At 37.2% G+C, this 26,047-nt stretch overlaps 1 protein-coding gene across 7 annotated transcripts in view; it reads right to left on the reverse strand.

Annotated features, from left to right (window-relative positions):
• Positions 1-26,047, reverse strand: part of Rev1 (Rev1 DNA directed polymerase) — a 571,847-nt gene that overhangs the window by 35,998 nt on the left and 509,802 nt on the right. For all 7 annotated transcript variants that reach the window (XM_067085707.1, XM_067085705.1, XM_067085706.1 and 4 more), the window contains 7 exons: positions 24,940-25,093; positions 23,602-23,774; positions 21,151-21,300; positions 20,325-20,443; positions 7,458-7,524; positions 6,689-7,294; positions 5,788-5,914 (listed from right to left, as the gene is read on the reverse strand). In XM_067085707.1, coding sequence (XP_066941808.1) covers positions 5,788-5,914; positions 6,689-7,294; positions 7,458-7,524; positions 20,325-20,443; positions 21,151-21,300; positions 23,602-23,774; positions 24,940-25,093 — 1,396 coding nt within the window. The remainder of the gene's footprint in view (positions 1-5,787; positions 5,915-6,688; positions 7,295-7,457; positions 7,525-20,324; positions 20,444-21,150; positions 21,301-23,601; positions 23,775-24,939; positions 25,094-26,047) is intronic.

Genomic DNA, 26,047 nt, shown 5'->3' on the forward strand with positions numbered 1-26,047 from the left:
TATGCTTTATCCCCCCTCCTAATTCATGATTATGGCTATTCATGATTAACAGATTTCTATAAATAAAAAAATCAAAGCCCATATGTTTTTTATAACCTCCTAAATCACGATTATGGCTATTCATGATTAACAGATTTCTATAAATAAAAAAAAAATCAAAGCCCATATGCTTTATCCCCCCTCCTAAATCACGATTATGGCTATTCATGATTAACAGATTTCTATAAAAAAAAAAAAAATCAAAGCCCATATGCTTTATCCATCCTCCTAAATCATGATTATGGCTATTCATGATTAACAGATTTCTATACATAAAAAAAAATCAAAGCCCATATGCTTTATCCCCCCCTCCTGAATCACGATTATGGCTATTCATGATTAACAGATTTCTATAAATAAAAAAAAAAAAAAAATCAAAGCCCATATGCTTTATCCCCCTCCTAAATCATGATTATGGCTATTCATGATTAACAGATTTCTATAAATAAAAATAAAAATCTACAAACCAAGAAATCATAACTTGTAATGCCCTGCTCCCTTCCTACTCTCTCAGATAGATGTTGGCATTAGCGGTGCAATGACTTGTGGGACCATTGTGTCAGCTGTGCATGAAAAGTAGGACTTTTCTTGTTAGTATGACTGGGTTAAATTTCACATGGAGTAAGGCTATTTACAATTAATTAATGGGTTCACAGGAAAGTATTCATTGTAAAATTATTGTCCTTTACTTAAGGATAATGAGTTTTGTGGATAAATGCATATGTGTACCAAACAGTCTTAAAGAAGTGAGTGAGACATCAAAATGCCAATTCACAGTGCTACCTCCTACTGGCAACAGAATACATGACAACTGTTCAAAAGCCTTTTTCACTGGAAAGTCACTAGTATCTGAAATGGCAACAAATGAATAAAAAACTTAATGAAGTGGCGGCCATGTTAAAAATCCCCATATATCCCTTACAGTAACTGATACAGAGATTTAATGAATGTTAACTGTGCTTTGTTTAAATGATCAATTATGAATACAGGCAGTCGCTGGTTATCAGCGATCCGATTTTACAGCAATTGCCTAGCAATGAAAATTGGCAATTTTCAGCAGAAAATCACAGATTTCCGCTTATCAGCACCGATACACACCTAACAGAGGGACCAATAACCGAAAATCAGTGGTTTTCGCTGATTTTCGGCGCCAATAAGCACTGATAATCACCGAAAAACACTGATTTTCGGTTACCTCACGCTGTCAGAACAGAATCCTGCCAATAACATGTGGACTGCTTGTAGTATGAATATGTGCAATAGATAACAATGAATATGGTAAATATGAAAAAGTACCCTTCCAGTAATTTTTGACAGGTGATCAACTTATTGTATGCTTCCTGTTCTATTTTTCCGATGCAGTAACTCATAAGGATAATTTATGATTTTTTTTTTTTATGAATTTTTTTTTTACTATGTACTGTATGCACTTACACCCACTATTTAGAGGAGAGGGGTGCCACCTACAGTTTGCCTTTCACTGCCCACTGTAGATGGCCCAGCTGAATAGCTAACTGCCTTTTACTTTCCATCTGTTCCCACTCTTCCCTTTCCACTTCCCCACCAATCTCCCGTAGGGGGGGGAGTGCCGTCAGTGCACCTCACGTGGTGCAATATAGACATTACTTAAGGGTCTCTGCAGCGTCCCTTCGGCCCCAAGCTGCAAGTGCTTTCATTCCTTTTACTGTACCTCCGTTCATACTCTCTTCTTCCATCTTACTATCCACCCTCTCCTAACAATTGATTCATAGTGCAACTGCCAGGTTTTCCTCCTGTTACACCTTTCCAACTTTTACTGTCAATTTCCATTTTAATTCAGGCCTTAGTTGCCCAAGTGCTTGGCATGTATGCCTAAAATCTATAAATCAATCAGTACCTTTCCACTTAACCCTTTCCTATCTGTTTAGTTATCACATCACTGAGGCACGTGAGTCCCAATGTGTCTGGGAGCGCTCGATAGTGCGAAAAAATAATTATTTCGAAAATTCAGCAAAAATAGAAATTTTATGCCAACAACGTTCATTTTGCTGTCCTTTTTTCTAAATGCTTATATTTTATGGGAATAGTCAGAATAAGAGTCCCAGCCCTCTAAATATGAAAAATGTGAGTTATTTAATAAAAACAAAAAAAATTCTTTACTTATTTTTATTTTCGTTCAGTAACCCAAAACTATGAAAGTCAGACGAATTAATTATTTTTTTTTATGAGAAAGCCAACAAAATTCCCTAAATATTGACATATAAAACAATGGAAAACGAATAAGTCCAGTTGGTGAAAAATTGATAAGAAAGAGGATAAGAAACAGAGCGCTCTGTCTCGGCCTATGGTGAGAATTATTGCTAAAAATTTTTTTAAGAGCTCTATCTCGGTTATTTTTCATAGAAATTACTGTAAATATACGAAAATGTAGAGGAAAAGTTGAAGAATAAAGGGAACATCTCAAGAAAATGGCTTTGGTAACGGCAACAGTTTCATTTTGACGTTATAAAACTGATCAAAAAACAAAAAAAATATTACCGTTGTCAACATTATCGCTCAGAGTCTCAAAAGCTATAAGAGTTAGCGAATTAATTATTTTTTATGAAAAAAGCCAACACAATTCTCTAAATATTGACATATAAAACAATGAAAAACGAATAAGTCCAGTTGGTGAAAAATTGATAGAAAGAGGGTAAGAAACAGAGCACTCTGCCCAGCGTATGGTGAGAATTATCGCTACAAAAAAATTTTTTGAAGAGCCCTATCTCGGTTATTTTTCATAGAAATTACTTTGTAAATATACGAAAATGTAGAGGAAAAGTTGAAGAATAAAGGAGAGTTAAGAAAATGGTTTGCCACGCAAAGTATCATTTTGATTATCAACGAAAAAAAGTTACCGTTATGTCAACATTATTGTTCGAGCTCAAAAACTATAACAGTTAGGCGAGATAGATTATTTTTTTTATGAGAAAGCCAATAAAATTTCTAAATATCGACATATAAAGAATGAAAAACGAATAAGTCCAGTTGGTGGAAAATTGATAGAAAATAGGGTAAGAAACAGAGCGTGCTGCCCGGCATATGGTGAGAATTATCGCTAGACATTTTTTTTGAAGAGCCCTAGCTCGATATTTTTCATAGAAATTACTTTGTAAATATACAAAAATGTAGAGGAAAGGTTGAGGAATAGAGTGAGAGTCAGAGAAAATGGCTTTGGTAACGGCAACAGTTTCATTTGACGTTATAAGTTGTTCAAACGAAAAAAATGTTACCCGTTGTCAACATTATTATTGTTCGTAGCTCAAAAGCTATAACAGTTAGGCGAATGAATTATTTTTATGGAGAAAGCCAACAAAATTCTCTAAATATCGATATATATAATGAAAAATGAGATTCAGAGCCCTGCCTAAAATCCAGACGTCTCTTATGTGATGCACTAACGCGTCTTCCGCTAGTTTTACCGTGAAAACTTTGTGAAAGCATGTTGGAAACCGTTCTCGATTGACGTCACTGTATGTAAACAGCCACACGTGTTTACCCAACCTCGACGCATGGTCTCTGACAGAAGTGGCCTGCCAGGCCTGCGTGGGTGGATCAGCTGTTGTCACAGAGAATTTTTACTACGCCAGGATTTGCGATGCACAGTAGAGGAAATCCTAAAAATTTATAGAAAAGAGGGTCTGAAACAGTGTGTTTCCAATAATGTAATCCTACATTTTATAAAAAACAAGATACAAGAGAGAAGCGTGGTAGGATCAGCTGGATTTCATTGTGAGAAATTTACTATGCCAGGATTTGGCGCATGCGGTATAGAACTGCTTGCCTGGCGTGATGGATGCCTGAGTTACACGGTCCAAAGGTGCGCTTAGCTATGGAAACCACCAACTGTCCGAAAATAAAAAAATTTACCCCTATCACACGCATTTAAAAATGTTGGTAAATTTACGAAATTACATCAGTCAAAAAGAAGGGGGGTTGGGTGATATTGCGTAATATGACGTCAATTGGATAGGAAAGTGTTAACTGATAAACATTTTTAACTTCACACCACTGCAATTTTCACCTCTTATTTAAGCACAAATCCTTCCACTGAGCCCTATGACACCTAGAAATGTAACTGATTTTGTTAAACTAAGAAAACTTGTATTGCAAACTCAACTGTGATACCCATGTACAGTAAATTTTTTGATCTTTACACGATTCGAAAGTTGCGACGAATTCATAATACACGAACTTTCACTGAACCTAACTAATGGGCATATGCGATTTTTCACAGACACACTGTAAATTCTCGAGAAACCCTGCAGAAGTGGGCGTTTAATTTTTTAAGTAATTTACAAGTTTTCATGCTTTTATATGTAAAATCTGTATGAAAATGCATTTCATTATTTTATGTGTAAAATCTGTATGAAAATGCATTTCATGCTTTTATGTAAAATCTGTATGAAAATGTATTTCATGTTTTAATGTGCAAAATCTCTATGAAAATGCATTTCATGCTTTCATGTGTAAAATCTTTATCGAAAATGTATTATTTTTATTTTTGTACATGCATAAATATGATGCAAAGGTAATTTCAGCACATTCACTTAGTGTACTTTTACAAGATGTGATGCCATTTGCAAAGTTACTACACTTTTCAAAGATGATACCCTGCAGAAAATGCTTGTTTAATGTTTATACATTTATAAGTTTTCATGCTTTTAACTGTAAAATCGATATGGAAAATTTATATTTATATTTCTGTACATAAATATCCATGGCAAGTATTATGTCCATTTGCAAAGTCTTTGTCACAAGGACTTTATATGACCTTGAGATGAGGTTGTTCAGTCGCTCATTTGATAAAATGAATTGTTAATATAATATCAGAGATGTAACTAAGAGTTGTATAAGTGTCATTCTTTGAAAATTACTCTGTTCACCTCGGAGAAAAGTGCTGGTGCAATCCGTATATGCATGTAATTACAGCACGTTCAGTTGGTGTACTTTACAAGATGTGACCCTTTTAGTTACTGCATTTTCAAAGATGATACCCTGTAGAAAGTGTGTTTAATCTTTAAGTTTTAGTGTTTTTAGGTGTAAAATCAGAATGGAAAATTTGTATTTATATATCTTGAATAAATACGATACAAAAGCAGTACAGTTACTTTATTGCAGTATCTCTCTCTCTCTCTCATTCGTAGTTAAGCGCTCAAACATACTTTTACAACTTATTATTTCTCTGGTACGTCATTACCTGTACAGCATATAATTTTAAATTGATTGAATTTTACCTGTACTGTACTACCTTCTACGAACATTATGTACATGTTTTCGATGTTTTATGGAATTGTACTTTGTTGACTGTGACGTTTTGCCTAGTGACACAAAAAGAAAACGGCTTTTACTCTAGTGACAAAGAAAACGGCATCCCATGAATTAGGGGTAACATTAGTATACGCACCTACTGTAAATGAGCTATTATGAAACTGTGCAGTACTCAATTTTTATGTCAACCATTTACTGTATTCCTTTTAAGGGTAATAAGCTAAATTTTAAATATAATTACACTAACTTTAGTTCATTTAAAAGTTAACTAATACTTTGGGAGCATGATTAGGGTCATATTTAGTACTTAAACTCTGGAAATAAACATTTATTAGCACTTTTAAAGACCATGCCAAACTTACGCAAAAATTCACCTTGCACGAGGGGCTCCGGAACCTAACCTCGCGTAATTTTGAGGTATGACTGTAAAACAATAGTTTGATCAATTGAAAAAATTACCTGGTTGCTTGTGTTGCTGTGGATGTGACAATGATGGCACTGTCGCAAGACGCTTTTTGTGTTCAAAATCCATACGTAACTCCTCACGCATCTCAGCAGGAAGTGCAGCAAGAAAACTGGAGTCAACCTGAAATTAAATTTCTACCTCAACTTGCGCATATCATTTACCAGAATAATAACCAGAAACTGTTTCACTGCTACCACCTCCATCAGCCATTAAAGGTACTGATGTAATTACCAGGATCATGACTCAATCATCACTTTCATTTCCATTATAGTCTCCAACATCAAGGTATATTCTAGTAAAAATTTAGTGACTAATACAAATTTTCCCTTTCAAATCCATTGTGATTCGATGCCCTACCCATATGTAATACACAGCAGTGTAAGATTTACCACAATAGTTCCAGCACACACTGATGTAGAGCCTTCAATTAAAACATGCTGAATCTGATTCACTTTTGGCAACTATGAAAAGATCAGTCTCAATACATCTATCATCTTTCTCAAACCGATTTGAAAACGGAAAAGAAATGGTGTATTCAGAGTGTAACATATAAATAAGAATGGCAGGATTATCTTATTCAAATACAAGGTGAGAGGCTTACAAATTTCATAATCCTGAGCACATACAACAAAAGAACCTCTCATCTGATTCCTTCTATACAGAATTCCAAAATCAGAATTAAAGCGAGAGGCAGTATTGACAAAATGGTATGCAATACAAAGGAAGGAAAAGAAGCTAAAAGGGACACTGGATAATTCAGGAAAATGGCAAAACTCAAACATTTAAGAGTAAATTATTGACCTTATTACAGTATATTTCAATACTAAACTAGACTATGAACTTTACAAGCTTTAAATTTTTTTCATTACAACACCACAGAATACACAAACTTACTTGAGAAAAACTTGTTACTAGTGCTTCGTCATCACTTAATGCTTCAGATATTGTTGATGGATGAATTTCTTTTTCCTGCTGAATAGTTTTCACACTACTTTCTCTGGTATCTTCTGGCTGACCTTGGCTTTTGACACATCCTTCAAAATTAAATTCATGCAAGGAATTTGAAGTGCCAGGCTGTGGAACACTATTCACTGCCTTAACAGACTTAGGGACTGCATATCCCTGCTGGCGGTATTCAGCTATTACTTGTTCCCGCATATCCTCAGGTAATGCCATTAATACCTCTAAGTCAATTGTTCCTTTATCTGCAGAAGAGTTTTTATTATTTATCAACAAAGGTTTCACAGATCCGGAAGCTGGAGATTTCTGCACACTTGTAGAAGGCTGTGGACTTTTCCCTGGTTCAGCTTCAGAATTCAAATTTCTATCTATAGCAGTGAGACATATACTGGTAGATAAGCTAGATCCTTGTTCTTTCCTCTTTTCTGAACCACTGGGCAAAGTGTTTTTATGTTTTGCCTTAGCAGACAGCATAAAACTCTTGATTGAAGCACTGCCAGAACTTGCACCAGAACCATGATGCCCCTCTAACCTTGAGACCTAAAAAAAAAAAAAAAAATCAGGGTACTGCAATTTTTTAACTAATTCAATGGCAAATCAAATACAGTATATCAAAAAATATGTATCACAATCTCAATGGAATGTACAAAAAAATAAAAAAATCATGATCCTCAAGCACATAACTCATGTAAGAGCCCCTGACCTGTATTCCCACACCTCGGAAGTCTTGTGGAGGTACTTTGATTTGACGGAGTAGAGTCATTACTTCTCTAAAAGTAGACAAAAGGCAAATGAGATTGAAGCTAAAAATGGAAAAATAAAGGATACATGAAAACAACCACATAATACAAAAAACCTATAAAATATCAATTAAAAATACACTTGAGTAAACGTGTACATTTTCAAACCCCAACAGTATCTTGACATTTATCATAGTTATCAATAAGATTACCCACTTACACTTTTAACATCTGTGTAATATAAAATCACTCTTGGAACATTTCTATGATAAACATATGGTTTTCAGTACAGTGAACCCCAGATTCGCGGGGATGCACAATTTCTCCACCCCCACAAATAGCTAAAATCTATGAATACTTAAAACCCTCTAAAACACTTTTGAACTGCCTATTTTGATAGTTCAAACACAAATAAATCTCTAAAAATGCTTTATACTGAGTATTTTAACAGTTTTATCACAAAAAGTGCATTTAGTCATGAAAATTATATGAAAATACAGTAATTAGCGAATATTTCTGTGGAAAATACCGCACACGGCAAATTTTCCGCGAATGATGTGTACATACATTCCACAGAGAAATCCGGGAATAGGTGAGTCCGCGAATCATGAGAACGCGAATACGGGGAGTTTACTGTGCCTGTTTATTCAAGGATGGCTATACTTGACTGACACTCATATTTTAGCAAATAGTTAAGTACCAGTACAAGGTGACCATGATAATGTACAGTACAGTATACAGTCATACCGCGAACTTATGTGAAGTTAGGTTCCAGAACCCCTCGCGCAGGGTAAATTTTTGTGTAAGTTTGGCACATTCTCTAAAAAAGGTCATAAATGCTTATTTCTAAAGTTTAAACACTGAATATAATCCTAACCATGCTCCCAAATTATTACGTTAACTTTTAAATGAAATTAAAGTTACTGTAATTTCATTTAAAAGTTAGCTTAATACATTAACCTTAAAAAAAAATAAATGGTTGACATAAAAACAGAGTTGGAAGAGAATTTCTGTCTCCCCCCTTCCGACCGATCTATTTTTAGAAGTCGTCTCAACCTCTTTTTAATAACTTCTTTATTCTGAGTCTCTTTCTCTTTGTTCTGAAATGCTTTTTCATGAACAAACACTGTTTTTTATTTTGACTAATACAACTCTTAGTTATTATGTGTCTGTTTTAAAACATATTTGCAACACTAGCGCATTTACACTTCGTAGACGGTACAGGTAAAATTAGATCAATTTAAACTATCTACTGTACTGTGCAGGTAAAGACGTACAGAGAATTAATAAGTTGTAAAAATGTGTGTGAGCGTTAACTATGGATGAGAGAGAGAGAGAGAGAGAGAGAGAGAGAGAGAGAGAGAGAGAGAGAGAGAGAGAGAGAGAGAGAGAGAGAGAGAGAGAAATTACTTTTAATATCGAATGTTATTTAATTTACACATAAAAGCTTGAAAACTTATAAAATTACATAAAAATTAAACAAACACTTTTGCACGGTTTCTCGTTTATTTTGCGTTCTGCAGGAAAACTCGTGTATAACCATTAGTTAGGTTCCAATGAAAAATTTGTGTCTGAATTCCCGCAACTTGAAAAGTTTGGGGTATGACTGTACAGGCGGTCCCCGGTTTAACCAGGCCAGAACCCGAAAATCGTTAAGCGGAAAATCGTCGAAAATCCTCAAAATCATAAGAAAACCTTACTTTAATGCTCTGGGTGCATTGAAAACGATAAACTGCATTATTATTGAGCATAAAAACTTCAAATTATGATTATTCTGCCGTTTAAATATATTTCTTCCATTCGGTAACCCCGGAACATAAATGCGTAAGTCGGGAAATAATTTCTGATGAATATATTTGAAAAGCCGTCAGAACCTCGAACGTCGTAAGTCGGAACCGTGAACCGGGGACTGCCTGTACTGAGGTATATATGACATTTTTATAATAAAGTAAAGTTTTATATATACTTACCCAGTAATTACATAGCTATTAGTTTCTTTTAACCGGCAGTTTAAAATTTTGAAATTAAAGGTCACGCTAGTTTGTTTTGGTTATGGCGACATGTCCCACCAACTTTTGGGGAAGAAGAGGTACAGCATAGCTAAATGCTTCAATTTGTTTATGCCCTTATGTCCAAGCGAGGGTAGGTGGGTGGGCTCCAATCATGTAATTACTGGGTAAGTATACATTAAACTTTATTTTATTATAAAAATGTCATTTCTATATAAGTAGCTTACCCAGTAATTACAAACCTGATCTCCACATTGAATGGAGGTGGGGAGGTTGGACATATCTACCCCAAAACATTATTAAAATAGTTCAGGCAGTCCCCGGTTATCAGCAGGGGTTCTGTTCTGACGGTGTGATAACCAAATTCGCTGTTAGCTGAAAAGCTGCAATTTTCGGTCATTGGCGCCTCTGTTAGGTACAGGTAGTGCTCGAGTTACGATAATTCGACTTTTACGATAATTTGCTTTTACGATGGGATTAGTATTATATCGATATGACAATATTTTGAAAATATGTATTTTTAAATTTCGCATGGGCGACTGGCGCGAGGCAACAACGCATAATCAGGCAGCGCACGGTGTACGCCACGCTTGGCCGGAGAGGCTGGAATAGGTACATTAATTCAATGAGCTGACCTCTTCACTTGCTCGTTGTGTCGGAAGTTAAAATAGGTCAGTGTTCGCTTTGCAATTTTGTGCGCTTGTAAATACAGGTAGGTGCACGAGTGACGATAATTCGCCTTACGATAATTCAAGTTTACGATGGAGTTAGCAATTAATACCGCACGCGACAATATTTAGAAAATATTTTAAATTTCGAGCGGGCACAGGCAACAGCATACACTACAATTGCCGAGAATCAGGCAGCAAGAGAGACCAACTTACAATAGACCAACTTTTCTCCATCTCTTTATTCCATCTTCTAGTTAAAAAGTAAGAGAATAATAAAAGCATTGTTAGTAACCTTATACTTTTGCGAAAATGCGATGACAGCCATAAACAACCGAACGAGACTCTGTTGTTTTACTAATAATTGAATCGGATAACAACTGTTTGGCTTGTATTTCAACCATCGTGATAGTTAAAACAATTATCGAGTTATGTTAAAATGACGTTAAGTACTGATATGTTTTTACACTACCCTTATCCGCTTTGGAGAAAAGATCGGCAAGGAAATATACTGCTGCAGTAAATTTAAGCTGCAAGTTGTAGCTGACGCTGAGAAAAGAATGTTCAAGCTGCTAATGACTATAAATTATCGTACATTGGCAACATGGATGAAACTCGACTGCAAATAAAATTGGAAAGTATTTTAATCAAAACTACTGGACATGAAAGAACACATATTACTGCTGTTTTCACGCCGATAAAAGATACATACGAAAAGCTCAGAGTATGATGATGAAATCAAGAGAAAATAGCGAATGAATCTTGATTTTTTTTTTTTTACACAAAACAAATGGCCAGCCGCCAACGTCATCTACTAACAAAAAAATGGCTAAAATAATTTCACAACGAGACATATTCAAGTTATATTTCGACATAAAAACACTTCATATAACGAAAAATACATATGTCCCTTATAAATAAAGTATCTAGAGATTCATTTACGCTAACTAGAAGCAAGAAATGGCCTCTGAACTGAATTAAATGCATCGAAATAAAGATCGTGATCGATTCTAAACCAAAACATTTGATCGCTATGATCGAATTTATAATGCAAAAAGCAATATAAGAATATTTACGATTGGATACAGTGTAGTAAAGCATAACTTTTAAAAAGATCCATGGAAAAGATGCACATTCGTTATTTTGATGTTTGTATAATACAGGTGTTATGTGAAAACAGAATACAGTATAATGTAGGCTAGGCTACCGTATATGATATACAAAAGTGCAGGCCAGGCCTTGTTTGTTATTTATTTTCTCTTTATACTGACTTATCATGTCAGTCTGCACCTGCAGAATTAGCTGACACTAATAATTACTATACCATATATGTATAAAGTATACTGTGTAGTGTAGGCTAGGCTACCATATATGTATAGTTGGTACTGATTACCCTAGTGTAGGCTAGGCCATATTCGAAAGCATGATTTTTTCAACAAACAATGGTTTTTTTGGAACCTAACCCCATGGTAAGTAGGGGAATACCTGTATATATCGGTGCCATTACCCAATTATCAACACCGATAAGTGGAAATGGGCGATTACTGGCGCCGAAAATTGCCGATTTTCGTCGCTATACAAGCACTGTAAAACTCAAACTCATTACAGGGAGTCCCAGGTTATCGGCGGGCTCGGTTGATCCAATAAGTGAGCTCGCTGATAACCAAGGACTACTTGTAATGAGTTTGAGAATAGAAATTTGCTAACATTGAACCAATGTTGTTGAGCCTTACCTGATAACAGAGCTGCTACAGGTAGATACTGCCTCTGGTTGGCGCTCATCTTATCCAGTAGAGGCGAGGCAGTAAAGCACTGAGGGCCTACTACTACAGTGGGTGCTTTGTAGCAATGGACTAATTTCTGAGGGCTAACAAAGAATACAAGATGCCCCTGCCCAGGGTGCAGTACCACACAAAATAACCAGAGCAAATATAGTCACCATAACCAACAAAAACAAAATTAAAAACACCTACCCAAACATTAAAAACCAAATGACTGGAGGGTACTCCAAGTACATAGCACTCCCAGACTCCAAAAACTCAACACCCTAAGCAAGGCGAAGAGATTAAAGAAAGGATGTTGCTTTCTAAGTTTCCTCCCCCAACACCATGTCAGCCACGTAAAACTGACCCAGGTACTGCACTGATCTTAGGTAGTTTCATTATCCCTTAAGTAATGAGATGTAAACACTGACTTGCACTTCCAAAATGTTGATTGCACAACTGACGTGAGGGTTTAATTGTGCTTAAATGCCAAAGACATAGCGACTGCTTTTATCTCATGGGCTTTTACCTTGCATGAAGAGAGAGAGTCTTCGCTCACCATGGAATGGGCTTCTGAGATCGAGTCCCTGAGAAAGAATGCCAGGGCATTCTTAGGCAAAGGCCAAGAGGGATATTTCACAGAACACCAAAGGTTCCTTGATGTACCACGAATAGTCTTCATTCTGAGAAGATAAAACTTAAGGGCCCTTACTGGACAGAGAGCTCTTTCTTCTTCAGACGGGCCTACTATCTCAGACAAGCTCTTGATCGTAAAAGAAGGAGGCCATGGATTCGATGGCGATTCGTTCTTAGCTAAAAATTCTAGGGAAAAGGAGCAAACTGCATTCCCCTGAGAAAATCTGGCATTTTTGTCCAAAGCATGGGTTTTGATGGATCTTGTCGCAGTGGCCAGGGCAACCAGAAAAAAGTTTTTCTGGTAAGATACCTTAAAGAGACAGACTGCATGGGCTTAAAATGTGAACTGGTCAGCCACTTAAGTATTACGTCCAAATTCCAGGACAGCAGAGGTTTTTCTTTAAGCTTTGAGGTATCAAAGGACTTAATAAGGTCGGGCAAATCATGGTTAGAAGATAAGTCCATTCCTTTACTGTGGAAAACTGAGCTAAGCAATGCTCTGTAGCCTTTAATGGTAGAGGTGGAAAGTCCTTTAGTGGAGCATAAGAACAGAAGAAAGTCCACTATTTCTGTTACAGAGGTATTAGAAGAGGACACGTTATTTCGTCTGCACCAAGACCTGAAGATAGACCGCTTAGCCTGGTAGACTTTATCTGATGACTGTCTTCTGCACTTCGCAATTGTGTCTGCAGCCTCTCTTGAAAAGCCCTTCTTTCAGAGCAATCTCTTAACAGTTTGAATCCTGTTAGGGCCAGGAGGACAGGTTTTGGTGGAACCGTCGAAGTGAGGTTGCCTGAGAAGTAGTTGCTTCTGTGGCAGCAGTCTTGGGAAGTCCGCAAGAAGTTCCAGCAGATCCAGGAACCACTCCTTTGCTGGCCAGAAGGGGGCTATCAAAATCATGGACAGGTTTTGATGAGACCAAACTTTGTTGAGGACTTACCTCAATAAACTGAATGGGGAAAAGGCATACAGATCTTTGCCCGACCAGTCCTGCAACATTGCATCGGTCATCCATGTTAAGGAATCTGGTACTGGTGAGCAGAAGAAAGGAAGTCAGTGATTCCTGGAGGACATGAACAAATCTATCATGGTTTCCCCAGAGCTTCCACAGATCCAGGCAAGCCAACGGGTCTAATGTCCACTCTGCAGGAAGGATCTGTTTCTGACGGCCAATTCGTCCACCAGAACGCTGAGTTTCCCCTGGATAAAGCACGTTATCACTTGTGTGTTGTTCTGGTATAACCAGAGAAGAAGAACCCTTGCTGTTTCGTACAGGAAGAGGGAGTGAGTTCCCCCCTTCTTGATGTACACCAGTGCAGTCGTGCTGTCTGAATGCACTGCTACCGTCTTTCTGCAAATTCTGAAGCGAAGCACTGTAAGCCTAGAAATACTGCCTGTAACTCCTTTACATTGATATACCAGTTTTGCTGTTCTTGAGACCAGGTACCTGACACTTCTTCTGAACCTAAAAGAGCTCTCCAACCTAGGTTCGACGCATCTGAAAAGAACTCTAGGCTGGTTCAGAGGGAGAAGAGATTTCCCTTCTGATAGCCTCTTCCTGGAACTCCACCAACGAAGATCCTCTTTGATTTCTACCATTATCAGGAACACAAATGAGCGCAAGAACTTTTTCCTATTCCAGCTGGCTCTGAGTTAAGAATTGCAGAGGTCTCAGGTGTAGTCTTCCCAGAGTGACAAATTGTTCTATGGGCGAGAGGATAACTAGAGGGCTCATCCATTGATTGGCCGACCAAGAACCTAGTTCCATAAATTCTTTTACTGCCTGAAGACGCTTGTCTATTCTCTTCGGGACTGGGAAAACCCAAAAATCCTGAGAGTTGACAATCATTCCTAAATAAGGAATCTCCTGTGAAGGAGTCAGGAGAGACTTGTCCCGATTGATGACGAGACCCAAGTCTTAGGCCAGTACAAGAGTTGTGTGAATGTCCTCCGTACACTGAGCTTCCAAGCTGAAATGTAGTAACCAGTCGTCGAGGTATAGAGAGATCTTTATCTCCATCAAATGAAGCCACTTTGCTACAGCAGCCAATACCCTGGTAAACACTTGAGGAGCTGTTGAGAGACCGAAGCACAGACCCTCGAAATTGGAACACCTTGCCCTGAAACACAAACCTGAGGTACTTTCTCGAAGTCGGATGAACTGGAATATGAAAGTACAGTAATACTTTGATCTTATATGATTCGAGTTGCGCAAATTCACAGTCACACGAACTTTTCACTGGAACCTAACTAATGGGCATACGCGATTTTTTCACAGACACACGAAATTCTCAAGAAACCCTGCAGAAGTGGGTGTTTAATTTTTGAGTAATTTATAAGTCTTCATGCTTTTTTTTATGTGTAAAATCTGTATGAAAAATGCATTTATCTTTTACGTAAAATCTGTATGAAAAATGCATTTCATACTTTTTATGTAAAATCTGTAAGAAAAATGTTTTAATGTGCAAAATCTCTATGAAAAAGGCATTTCATGCTTTCATGTGTAAAATCTCTATGAAAAATGCATTTCATGCTTTCATGTGTAAAATCTGTATCGAAAATGTATTATTTTTTATTTTTGTACATGCATAAATATGATGCAAAGGTAATTTCAGCACATTCAGTTAGTGTACTTTTACAAGATGTGATACCCATTTGCAAAGTTACTGCACTTTTCAAAGATGATACCCTGCAGAAAATGCTTTTAATGTTTTGAAGTACATTTATAAGTTTTCATACTTTTAACTGTAAAATCGATATGGAAAATTTATATTTATATTTCTGTACATAAATATCATACAAGTATTATGTCCATTTGTAAAGTCTTTGTCAAGGACTTTACATGACCTTGAGATGAGGTTGTTCAGTCGCTACCACTTGATAAAATGAATTAGTTAATGTAATATCAGAGATGTAACTAAGAGTTGTATAAGTGTCATTCTTTGAAAATTATCTGTTCACCTGAGAAAAGTGCTGGTGCAATCTGTATGTGCATGTAATTACAGCACGTTCAAGTTGGTGTACTTTTACAAGAATCCTTTAGTTACTGCATTTTTCAAAAGATGATCCCTGTAGAAAGTGTGTTTAATTTTAAGTTTTTGTTTTTAGGTGTAAAATCAGAATGAAAATTTGTATTTATATATCTCAAGCATAAATACGATGTACAAAAAGCAGTACAGTTACTGTATTACAGTATCTCTCTCTCTCTCTCTCATTCGTAGTTAGCGCTCAAACATACTTTACAACTTATTATTTCTCTGGCACGTCATTACCTGTACAGTATGTAATTTTAAATTAATTGAATTTTACCTGTACTGTACTACCTTCAATAACATTATGTACATGTTTTCGATGTTTTATGGAATTGTACTTTGTTGACTGTGACGTTTTGCCTAGTAACAAAAGAAAACGGCTTTACTCTAAGTGACAAAGAAAACAGCATCCCAACAATTAGGGTAACATTAGTATACGACGCACCTACTGTAAAATGCGCTATTATGAAACTGCAGTACTCAATTTTTATGTCAACCATTTACTGTATTCCTTTTTTAAGGGTAATAAGCTAAATTTTTTAAATAAAATTACTTCTAACTTTAGTTCATTTAAAAGTTACTTAATACTTTGGGAGCATGATTAGGTCATATTTAGTACTTAAACTCTGAAATAAACATTTATTAGCACTTTAAAGACCATGCCAAACTTACGAAAATTCACCTTGCACGAGGGGCTCTGGAACCTAACCTCACGTAATTTCGAGGTATGACTGTACAGTAAACCACCGTATTCGCAGGGGATGCGTACCACACCCCCCACAAATAGCTAAAATCTGCGAATACTTAAAACCCCTCTAAAAACACTTTGTGTTTGAACTATCAAAAACAAAAAAAAATCTCTAAAAATGCTTATACCTGAGTATTTCAATAGATTTATCACAAAAAGTGCATTTAGTCATGAAAATTATATGAAAATACAGTAATTAGTGAATATTTCTCAGTGAAAAATACAATGAATGGGCAAACTTTCCATGAATAATGTGTATATACGTTCCACAGAGAAATCTGTGAATAGGTGACTCCGCATATCGTGAGAACGCGAATACGGGCGTTTACTGTAAGCATCCTGCGTGTCAATGGACACCATCCATTCTCCCTGGCGAATGGATGCAAGGAAAGTTTGGTTTGTTTCCATCTTGGAGGTTGTCTGTTTGACAGACATTTATTGCACTTACGTCCAAAACGGGTCTCCAGCCCCCCGATGACTTGGGTTCTACATGACTTGGGTTCTACAAAGAGACGGTTTAGAATCCTGGAGAATGAATGTCCTCTACTACCTCTATAGCCTCTCTTTGAACAAGAGACTCGACCTCTAGCAAGAGAGCATCAAATCTCTCTAAGCCTGGAGAGTAGGCTGTCAATTCCACAGGCTTGTGGACTAGAGGTGGTTTGTTCAAAAAGGGGATAGTGTAGCCTCCTTCAGGACAGACACTATCCAGGATTCCAACTCCTTTTTGTTCCTGCCGTTCCCAAAAGAGGAGAAGCTGTGCTCCTACCTGAGTACAGAGGACTATATCTTCATTTCTTGGTGGACGACTTAGAGGAAGACTTCTTGATGGAACACTGTGGAAAACGGGTACTTGCTCTTGTTCTAGTGTATGTTCTAGAACGGGAGCTCCGAAAGGGAGTAGGCCGCAACAGAGTTGAAGATCTAGGAGGAAGAACAGAAGAATCCTTGGAGCGTCTTGCAGATTGGGAGAGCAGGTCCTGAGTGTTCTTTTTCTGAAGGTCAGAGGCAATGTCAAGTACTGTAACCTGAGTAAAAAGATGTGTCTTGTCAAAGGGGGAGAAGAGGAGGGCCGATCTCTGAGACGGAGTGATGCCTTTTGAAGTAAAAGAACACCATAACTCTCTTTTCTTAAGTACATCCATGGCGTAAAGACCAACTAACTCCTGTGTATTGTCGTGAATGCCCCTGTCAATACAGGAAAGTACTCGTAAGAGGTCCGCAGAAGTGTCTTGAGGCAAAAAGGAGCAGTGTCTAATCTTGGGCGCTAGTGCACTCACTGCCCAGTCTAAGAAGCTCATCATTTTGAAAACCTTAAAAATATTCTATTCCGAAGATGAAAACATAATTTTGGCTGAGGTGAAATCTGATCTCCAAGCCAAGTTGATAAGGCCGGAGAAGTCTACCTGAGAGGAGGCAGAGACTCCCAGGGAAGGCACTTCTCCCGTTGCATAAAACCTATAACTCAACCTAGACAACTTGGAAGGTGGGAAACAAAAAACTGCTTTACCTTGCTCCCTCTTCTCAGAGAACCACCCTTCTACTTTATTCAGTGCCTTCTTTGCTGAGGAGGAGCCAGTTTCGGTAACCTTGAAGAACCAGGTGAAGGAGCTTCCACAAAGAAAGTCGAAGCAGGAGAGGAGGGAGCAGCTGGCCAAAAGAAGCTTGGGGAGGTCGCTAGCAAGAACTTCAATAACGCAGAGTACTCCGACGAAGGACATCTTGATCTTGAACGACCTCTTCTTCAGAAGAGACAGGAGAAAGTGAAAAGTCTGCTGTCGTCTGAGCTGTAGGAGGAGCTTTCTGAAGCAAACTTAGAATGCTATCTAGCTTACTCTGGATCAGGTCAACCGAAGGGGGAACGCTGTCTGAGATGACACTGCAAGGAGGCGGTGGAGGAGCGGGCACCAACAGGCACTCAGGGAGCACTGTAGAGACGGGAGCCAATGACGAAACTTGATGGCAGACAAGTGCCGATGGGCGCTCATCTGTAAATGGGAGCTTGGGTGCTTCGACGCTAGTTGCTGGCCGCTCGGGAACCGATTGTAGAGGTGATGGTGCTGGGCGACAACTCCTGATGAAGGGGTTCCCTTGTGCAAAGAAGAATGTCTACATGCCACAAGGAACTTTGGCGCCAATTTACAATTGTCATCTGATGTAGCGGAAGAGAATTGCTCCGGGCTATCCCAGTGACTGCAAGAGGGGCGTGCTGAATCCTTGCCCTTCTTGAAAGGAACAGGAGCAGAGATCTTGAAGTCCATAGCACGCCTTTTCAGAGGGTGTGACTCGTCCGCACAGTGCTGTGAGAGCCTGGGACTAAAATCCTCAGAGCTGGAGGACACAGTGAGGACTCACTTGAAGGCCTTTCCAATGGTCTTTGGTTGCAGTCTGGGATTCATCAACAGACTGAACTGGGGGAATGCTTGGGGGCAGACCCCACCGACCTCCCTTAAGCTACCATTTTGACTCCTACCAGGTACTGGGGAGTATACCAGGGGACCTTGGCCTTGGAGAATTGGCAGGCTGAACAGCCACCTCCTCCACTACCACAGCACTAGCACTGGGTGCCACGGGGTGCTCTGACTCCCTTTTATTCATCAACACTTTCACAGGTGGCACTAATTTAGCGACTGATTGCACAATTAATTCAAAGCAAGTGTCGATTTTCGACTCCAGACTGACGATGGTGTTGGGATCGGCGCGACAGCCGGGTAAAGGAGAGGATTGCACAGGTGGAGGAGATGGAATGGGATTGGAAGAAATTACAGGTACATTTGCATCCGACTTAGAGGGTGAATCCTGACTAGCTAAGGCTTTACTAGATTCCCTGGCAATAGCTTTCCTCTTCCCATCTCTAGCTGGTTTCTTAAGATGTGAATCTAAAGTCTTCCACTTCTTTAAATCCCATTCACTACATTCCTCACATCGTAAACCAACTGAACAAACAGTGTTAGAGTCATAGGATTCTTTAGTAAGGCTAGTATTGCAGCCTTTGCTACAATACCTAATAATGGAACTACCAGTGTCAGACATCGTGGAAAATTACAAAGACAAGTCCAAAAACGGGCAAAAGTCGTAAACCAATGATCAAAACTTGCCTAACACTATCTAAATTGTGCCAAAAGGCTATGAAAATAAATACTTCACCAATTGTAGATAGAACAAGCAACCAGCAAAATATAAATTTCAAAATTCAAACAGCTGACAGCCGGCAGAAACAAATTGAAGCTCTTTGCTATGTTGTACCTCTTCTTCCCCCGAAAGTGGGCGGGGCACGTCACCATAACCAAAACAAACTAGTGTGACCTGCAATTTCAAACTTTTAAGCTGCTGGTTAAAAGAAACTAATAGCTATGTAGTTACTGGGTAAGTTGCTTAAATAAAAAATAATTTACGAGTAAAAGGTAATTTTCAAAATTCAACTTGGCCACGATGCTACATATACAATACATATAATTTGGTTAGAAAATGCATATAACTCATCAATCTTCATTTGAAATGTAACATTTTTGCCACATAAGATGCCATTTTACTGATAGTATCTTGGTAAAACAACATTAATAACTTCATTATTTCAATTCACTACACTTTTACTTCTAGACACTTGGCATTTGACCTTATTCATGTACAGTATACTGTATACCACTAGAAAGTCAATTTTACACAAAACTCTCAGAAAAACTTGAACATGCATTGCATAAATATACCTAGACATGTTCACACTAGCATTCACTACTTTTACTGATTTAATATATTTTGTGTCATCTGTGGTTTTATTTTTGTTAAAAGTACAAACTCCGTCACTTGTCTGACTTATGGTTGCAAGAATATTTCAACATCTTCAATTCTCAGTGATTACTCGATTATAGTGCATACCAGGAAAATATTTTATATTTTTGCTGTATTCATATACTACTGTCACCATTCCCACTTTCATCATGTTTACTCATTCTTAACACCCTTATGCTCCCTACCTTTCAATAGTTGATGCTGATGATGTTGCAATCCCCAAAGAAGTAGATTTGGCAATGTTGTCACAAACTCCATGTCCCATAAACTTTGCAGTCTCAATAGGAGCATCTTTTGCTCTAATCTGACCCAAGAATAATTCAGCTTTAGATGTGAAATAATAAATTTAACCTACAATATTAAAACAAGAATACCTAATACTTCTGAAAATAACTGTAATATGAGAGAGGGTTGAACAAATAGTCCTATCCCTGGAGATGCTACATGACATATCCTGGAGCTCAGACAAAGGTACCTTCATTTTACATGGTTATACTGGGACTAGCTTTGAAAAAGGCTGGTTCTGATTTTGACAACGATAAATCCCTACCCTACTGACATTATATAACATCCTGAAGATCAAACACAAGTTCCTTCATTCTTCATATTTATATAGAGGCCAGCTGTAAAAGATGTTGGCTGTGCACTGAATGGAATTCACACCCTCGAGATGTTACATACTGAGGGGCTACATACACAAAAATTATTAATAGAAGCTTCCTAATAAAATTAGCATTGTAAAAGTGTACCTGCAAAATTTGACATTCATGAAAGGAAACCACAGCTCCAGAGCTTGACAACTAGGAGTAATTTTCAGAAACTAGTACTGGTTTAAATGTAGTCAACATCCACCAGACAACCAAGAGCAGTGTTTCTGGTGCCTACCATCCAAGATTTTTCATCTTTCAAGTTTTGGATATCTCATCATATTCAATAAACAAATGTTAGTAAATGCATGAAAACTTTTTTATTAAAATGAAGCACCATAAAATACAAAATATGGTACATTACCTTCAGTTTTAAAGTTATGCATTTGCCCTTCAGACTGACAGCACTGAGCCTATTTTCCACTTCAGCTGCTAGTTCTCCTATAAATCTAGTCACATCATCTTGACTAGTGAAGCGAATACCATAATTGACTTCAGCTGATACAGACTTCCTCTGAAAATAATAAACACTGCTGCTGAAGTGTTTACTAAAATAAATATTATAATTCATCTTATCTATTTAAAGACAACTGTGCTGAGTTCTGTAACTTACAAAAACCCTAGCCAATGAGTATTATTTCTAAATCTTATTTTCCAACCAATCTTAAAAAAAAAAAAAAAACTGTATGCTGCAAGGCAACGTCCAAGTCTGCTGCCCAGAATTTAACAGCAAATGGAAAATGCAATATCACAAGTATTATGTTTAACAATCATCCAGACAGCACATTCATGCTTAGCTCTTAGATTGCAGCAAGGCAAACTCACTGGTAAAAATAAGGCAGTTAACTATAAATAAATCATCAAAAACTGTACAGATATTGTGAATAAAATTCACACAGCAAGGGGTTATATAGGACATTTTTATATAAATCCAAAAGCTAACAGGACAAGGAACCCTATGTTCTATCTTTGCTCTTCCAAACTTGGCTGCCCAACTTGAAATTTTTTTAGTCAAGTCTTTTACCCTTGCCCCTCACTGCAAAAGTAATCCCCTTGGTCAAAACTTTGCAAATCTGGGAATATTTTAGCAACTTCACAGTAACAATAGCTTGCCTATGGTGAAAGGTACGAGTAGTACTTTACAGAACTGAATCCCAAAATACACAACATGCCAAACTCTTGAAAGTTCTTTAAATTTATCTTTTATACTGTAAATGAAACCATATAAATATGCAAAATTCACGTTATAACCAGATAAATTAATAGGGTATTCATTAGTTTTTTAAAATATATGATGTACAAATAAGAACAGTCTACAAAACCTAAATTAAAAAAGTCTTCTTTCTCAGGAATGTGATATCCATATGGCTATATCCATTACCAACAAACTTAGTTAAAAATAAAAAAATTTATGACTCATTTGTTGCTAGCCAAGTATTAACAGTGTTCACAAACTCTTTAACATCAACTAAGAAATCTATGCTATGTGAAAAGAAATGGGAAATGTTTGCAAACCAAGAATATGAAAACATTTCTATAAACATTATTATCAAATGTCTACACTTAATGAAAATATTATGCCCTCATGAACATATTCCACCTAATCACAGCAAACAACTGGTCTCTCGCTTCACATTTCCATTTTACATTGTATCTGATTTTTAATGCAACAGATTGGGCATTAACACTGAATGTAACAGATGGGATAGAAGAAAGATGAGGAGAGTCAAGGAATAGGTGATGCAAGGAAGATAGTAAAGTGTGTACAAAATATCAAATTGAGAACAAGAATATCTATGGAACCAGTAATAATGTACAAATGGACTGTTGGGCCAACTTTCCTTAATAGACAAGAAGTGTGGACTGCATGCTAAGTAAATAAAAATAAAAAAGGCTGAAGTTGTTGAAGTGAATTGTTTGTGGCATAAGAGTGCATAAGAGCTGAAAAGGTAGGAAATGTAAAGCTACAAAGATGAAGAGGTGAAAAGTAAGTGTAGGTGAAAGAATGGATCTGTGCTTTTTCTGACAGCTGGTTATATGGAGAATGGAAGATGTCAGCTGGTGAAGTGTGTAAATTGGAAGTGCTGGTAGAAAGGATGAGGAAAAAGGCCTTGAAACTGCTATGGGAAAAGTGGAGAATTAGAAAGGAAGAGATATAATACTAAGGAACAGAAAGAGTGTGCAAGACAAGAGGGGAACAGTACAACGTGTATAGGCAGATTCAATATGCTGCTGATAAACCTTGTGTGTAGGCATGTGATGCAGCAAATGTTATGCAAGTTTTCTACACAGGAAGTTCAGAAGTTAAAGAATGAATGCAACAGTGACCATTCTGGTTTTTTGTCTGGAACCATAAAACAGCTTAAAGTTGGATCAAAGTTTGCCAAAACCTAATACTTGATAAAAGAGCATAATAACATACCACAGAATGGAATATGAAAGTTCGGCCAAAGGCCAAGTGCTGGGACCTTTGTGGTCATTCAGTGCTGAGAAGGAAATTATGAGTAAAAAGGTTTTAAAGGTGTAACAGGAGGAAAACCTCGCAGTTGCATTATGAAATAATTGTTACAGAAGGGTGGAAAGTAAGACGTAAGAAAGAATATGGATGGAGGTACAGTAAAAGGAATAAAAGGGGTTGCAGCTAGGGGCTGAAGGGCGACTGCACAGAACCTTAAGTACTGCCTACAGTGCACCACATGAGGTGCACTGATGACACTACCCCTCCACGAGGATATAACATATCATGCTCATTAATAAAGTAATGTGACAGAGAGAGAGAGAGAGAGAGAGAGAGAGAGAGAGAGAAAATCCTTACCAAATGTTCACTTTTTACAGGACGGTCATCAATCCCCCGACAATAATAGTATAAAGACTGGCCTGTCTTGTTGCCAAACAAAGCTTGCAACTGACCTAGAGATTTCACCTGTAAGTCTTCACAAGTCTTGATGTTCTGACTCTCAAGTCTTTTTCCCAGAGACCAACCAACACCTGCAAAGTAAGTCAAGCTTTAATTAAGCACATGGTACACTATAATCACTTTCATATCAGCAAGAAAACCTTGCTTTAAATACATACTCTGTATATAGTAAATTACACATTCACAAACTGTATTTAATTATGTTTAACTTTCACTACATTCATCATCAACAATTACTAAATTTTTTCACTATATGAACTTGCACAAGCTTGTTGATGGAATGCTATGGAGAAAGTGAAAGGGAGATGAAATGAAATAGTATAAGAAAGTTAAATGTACAAAACTAGCCAAAGATCATACTGGAGAGCTTAACTTCCCCTAACATCAGAAGACAAGACTATAAAGAGAATGTTAGCTAGAAGGAAGGTAACTGGATCCCTACTGCTACCTTATAATTATAAAGTTAACTAGATACCAATCACATTTCTACACTTGTAGCAGCAGTGAAGATTTACTGCTGAACGAGGTTTGGGAGCAGGGCCAGAAAAGTTCAAGAAGCTGGACAGCCAAGCAGGATGAGAGCAAAAAGAAAGCAATAACTAACAAGTTCAGTTTCAATCCTTTAGGCTCAACTGTTAAGGCAGTGTCATATGTGCATGTTTCCTAACATCTTTCAGTATCTTGGTGCCAAACATTAACCAATGGATTTATTTACATGAATACCATTGCAAATAAACCTAAACTGGTGACACAAATTAAGCTGCCTAAGTTCTGCTTGCATATCATCACTATTACAAGTTCAACTGTGCAAACAAATGAAATATATTTGTTACTTTGTACAAAGTTTAGTGCATGATGCTAAAAGATATAAAAAAGTGTGCTCTTTTGACTTGGCCTAAGTTATAAGATATGGTTTAAATCTGTGAATATTCTGACACAATTTCACATATTCCCTAAATTCAGTTCTTTTTATTATCAATATGCAAAGGGCACTTATTTAAGTAGGATTTTTGTTCACAAATCTTCTGGCACATGGAAGCCGGAAAGAACTCATTAAAATAACAAACTTCAAGGGCATATTTTCCATAAAGTACTTAAAACTAAAACAGGATGTCAAGAAAAAAAAAAATTGTTTCATCACATATCTAAAATAATCATGGTTCTTGAGCAATATTAGTTTGTACAATAGAACAAAAACTAAATAGTACTTATGTTTACAAAGAACTGTAAACTTACCAGGCAAATCAGTAACTTTTTCATTTATCATGTATTCTGACAAATTTTCCATATCAACCATATATTGGCCATTTGGTTTTGCTCGACGAGTTGCCATTCGGGCCACTAACATGTTAGGACCAATTCCAGCTGAACAAGGGCATTTTGTAGCTGCCTAAAAACACAAAGTTACATTAATATGGCACCCTGAAACATACTTAGGTGTATAAAATGATCAGCTTTCTAATCCTTTGAGAGCTTAGAAATTTGGATAATTGGTTTAAATTTATGATAAAATAACCTAACCTGTTTTCAGTATTACCCAGTATTATCTATTGACTTATTTTTTTGTTAATGCAGTATGCATACTAGAGCTTAAAAACAGGTAATCCTTTCATATGGTACTAAGCCTCTTCAGTATCTGACACAAAGTACAGTTCTCATTAAGATTTTGAGCAGCAAGCTAATGTTTGTATGCAGATAAATATGGTCCAGCAAGAGGGGGTCTAGGGCCTTGTTTCTTTGGGATGCCTTTGGCCATGTATGGTACCCTCTATTTTGACCCAGTGCAGTAGTGTACTTGGACAATAAAAACTTGGAACTTTTGTCTACTGCCTATTTTGTATGTGTGCAAAAGGATTACAGTGGTTCTGAGTCTGGTTCTCCTACTTCTTCTCAATTTTTAATGTAAATTAGGCAAGTCATCTGTTTGTCACCAACAAAATAACCAGCAACCAAAAGTCGAGGAAAGGGCTGAAAACCAACTATTCAAATTTTTTATAAAAAACTTTGAAACTAATGTAAAGCCAGTAGTTGCATCCCCTTCTCCTACATCATCACAACTCAGTTATACATTTACCCTATTCACTATCCTATCCTCTTTCAATCTCTCTACATAACCATCCTCATCCCAAATATACAGTATTGGCAATCTAGACAGTTTATACTTTATCATTTATATTTCAAAACTTTAAATTTTCATCAAGAAGGGAAGGCTAAACAATCCATTCACACAACCAAACTTTTAACCCTTTTCCCCATTCCATAACTCCTGCAGTACCCCAACAACTTTTCTTATTTATCCCCAAAAAGATTGTGTGAATTAACCAATTTAATTATTTCACCATCC

This window comes from Macrobrachium rosenbergii, chromosome 42 (assembly GCF_040412425.1).
Source record: "Macrobrachium rosenbergii isolate ZJJX-2024 chromosome 42, ASM4041242v1, whole genome shotgun sequence".
NCBI lineage: Eukaryota > Metazoa > Arthropoda > Malacostraca > Decapoda > Palaemonidae > Macrobrachium > Macrobrachium rosenbergii.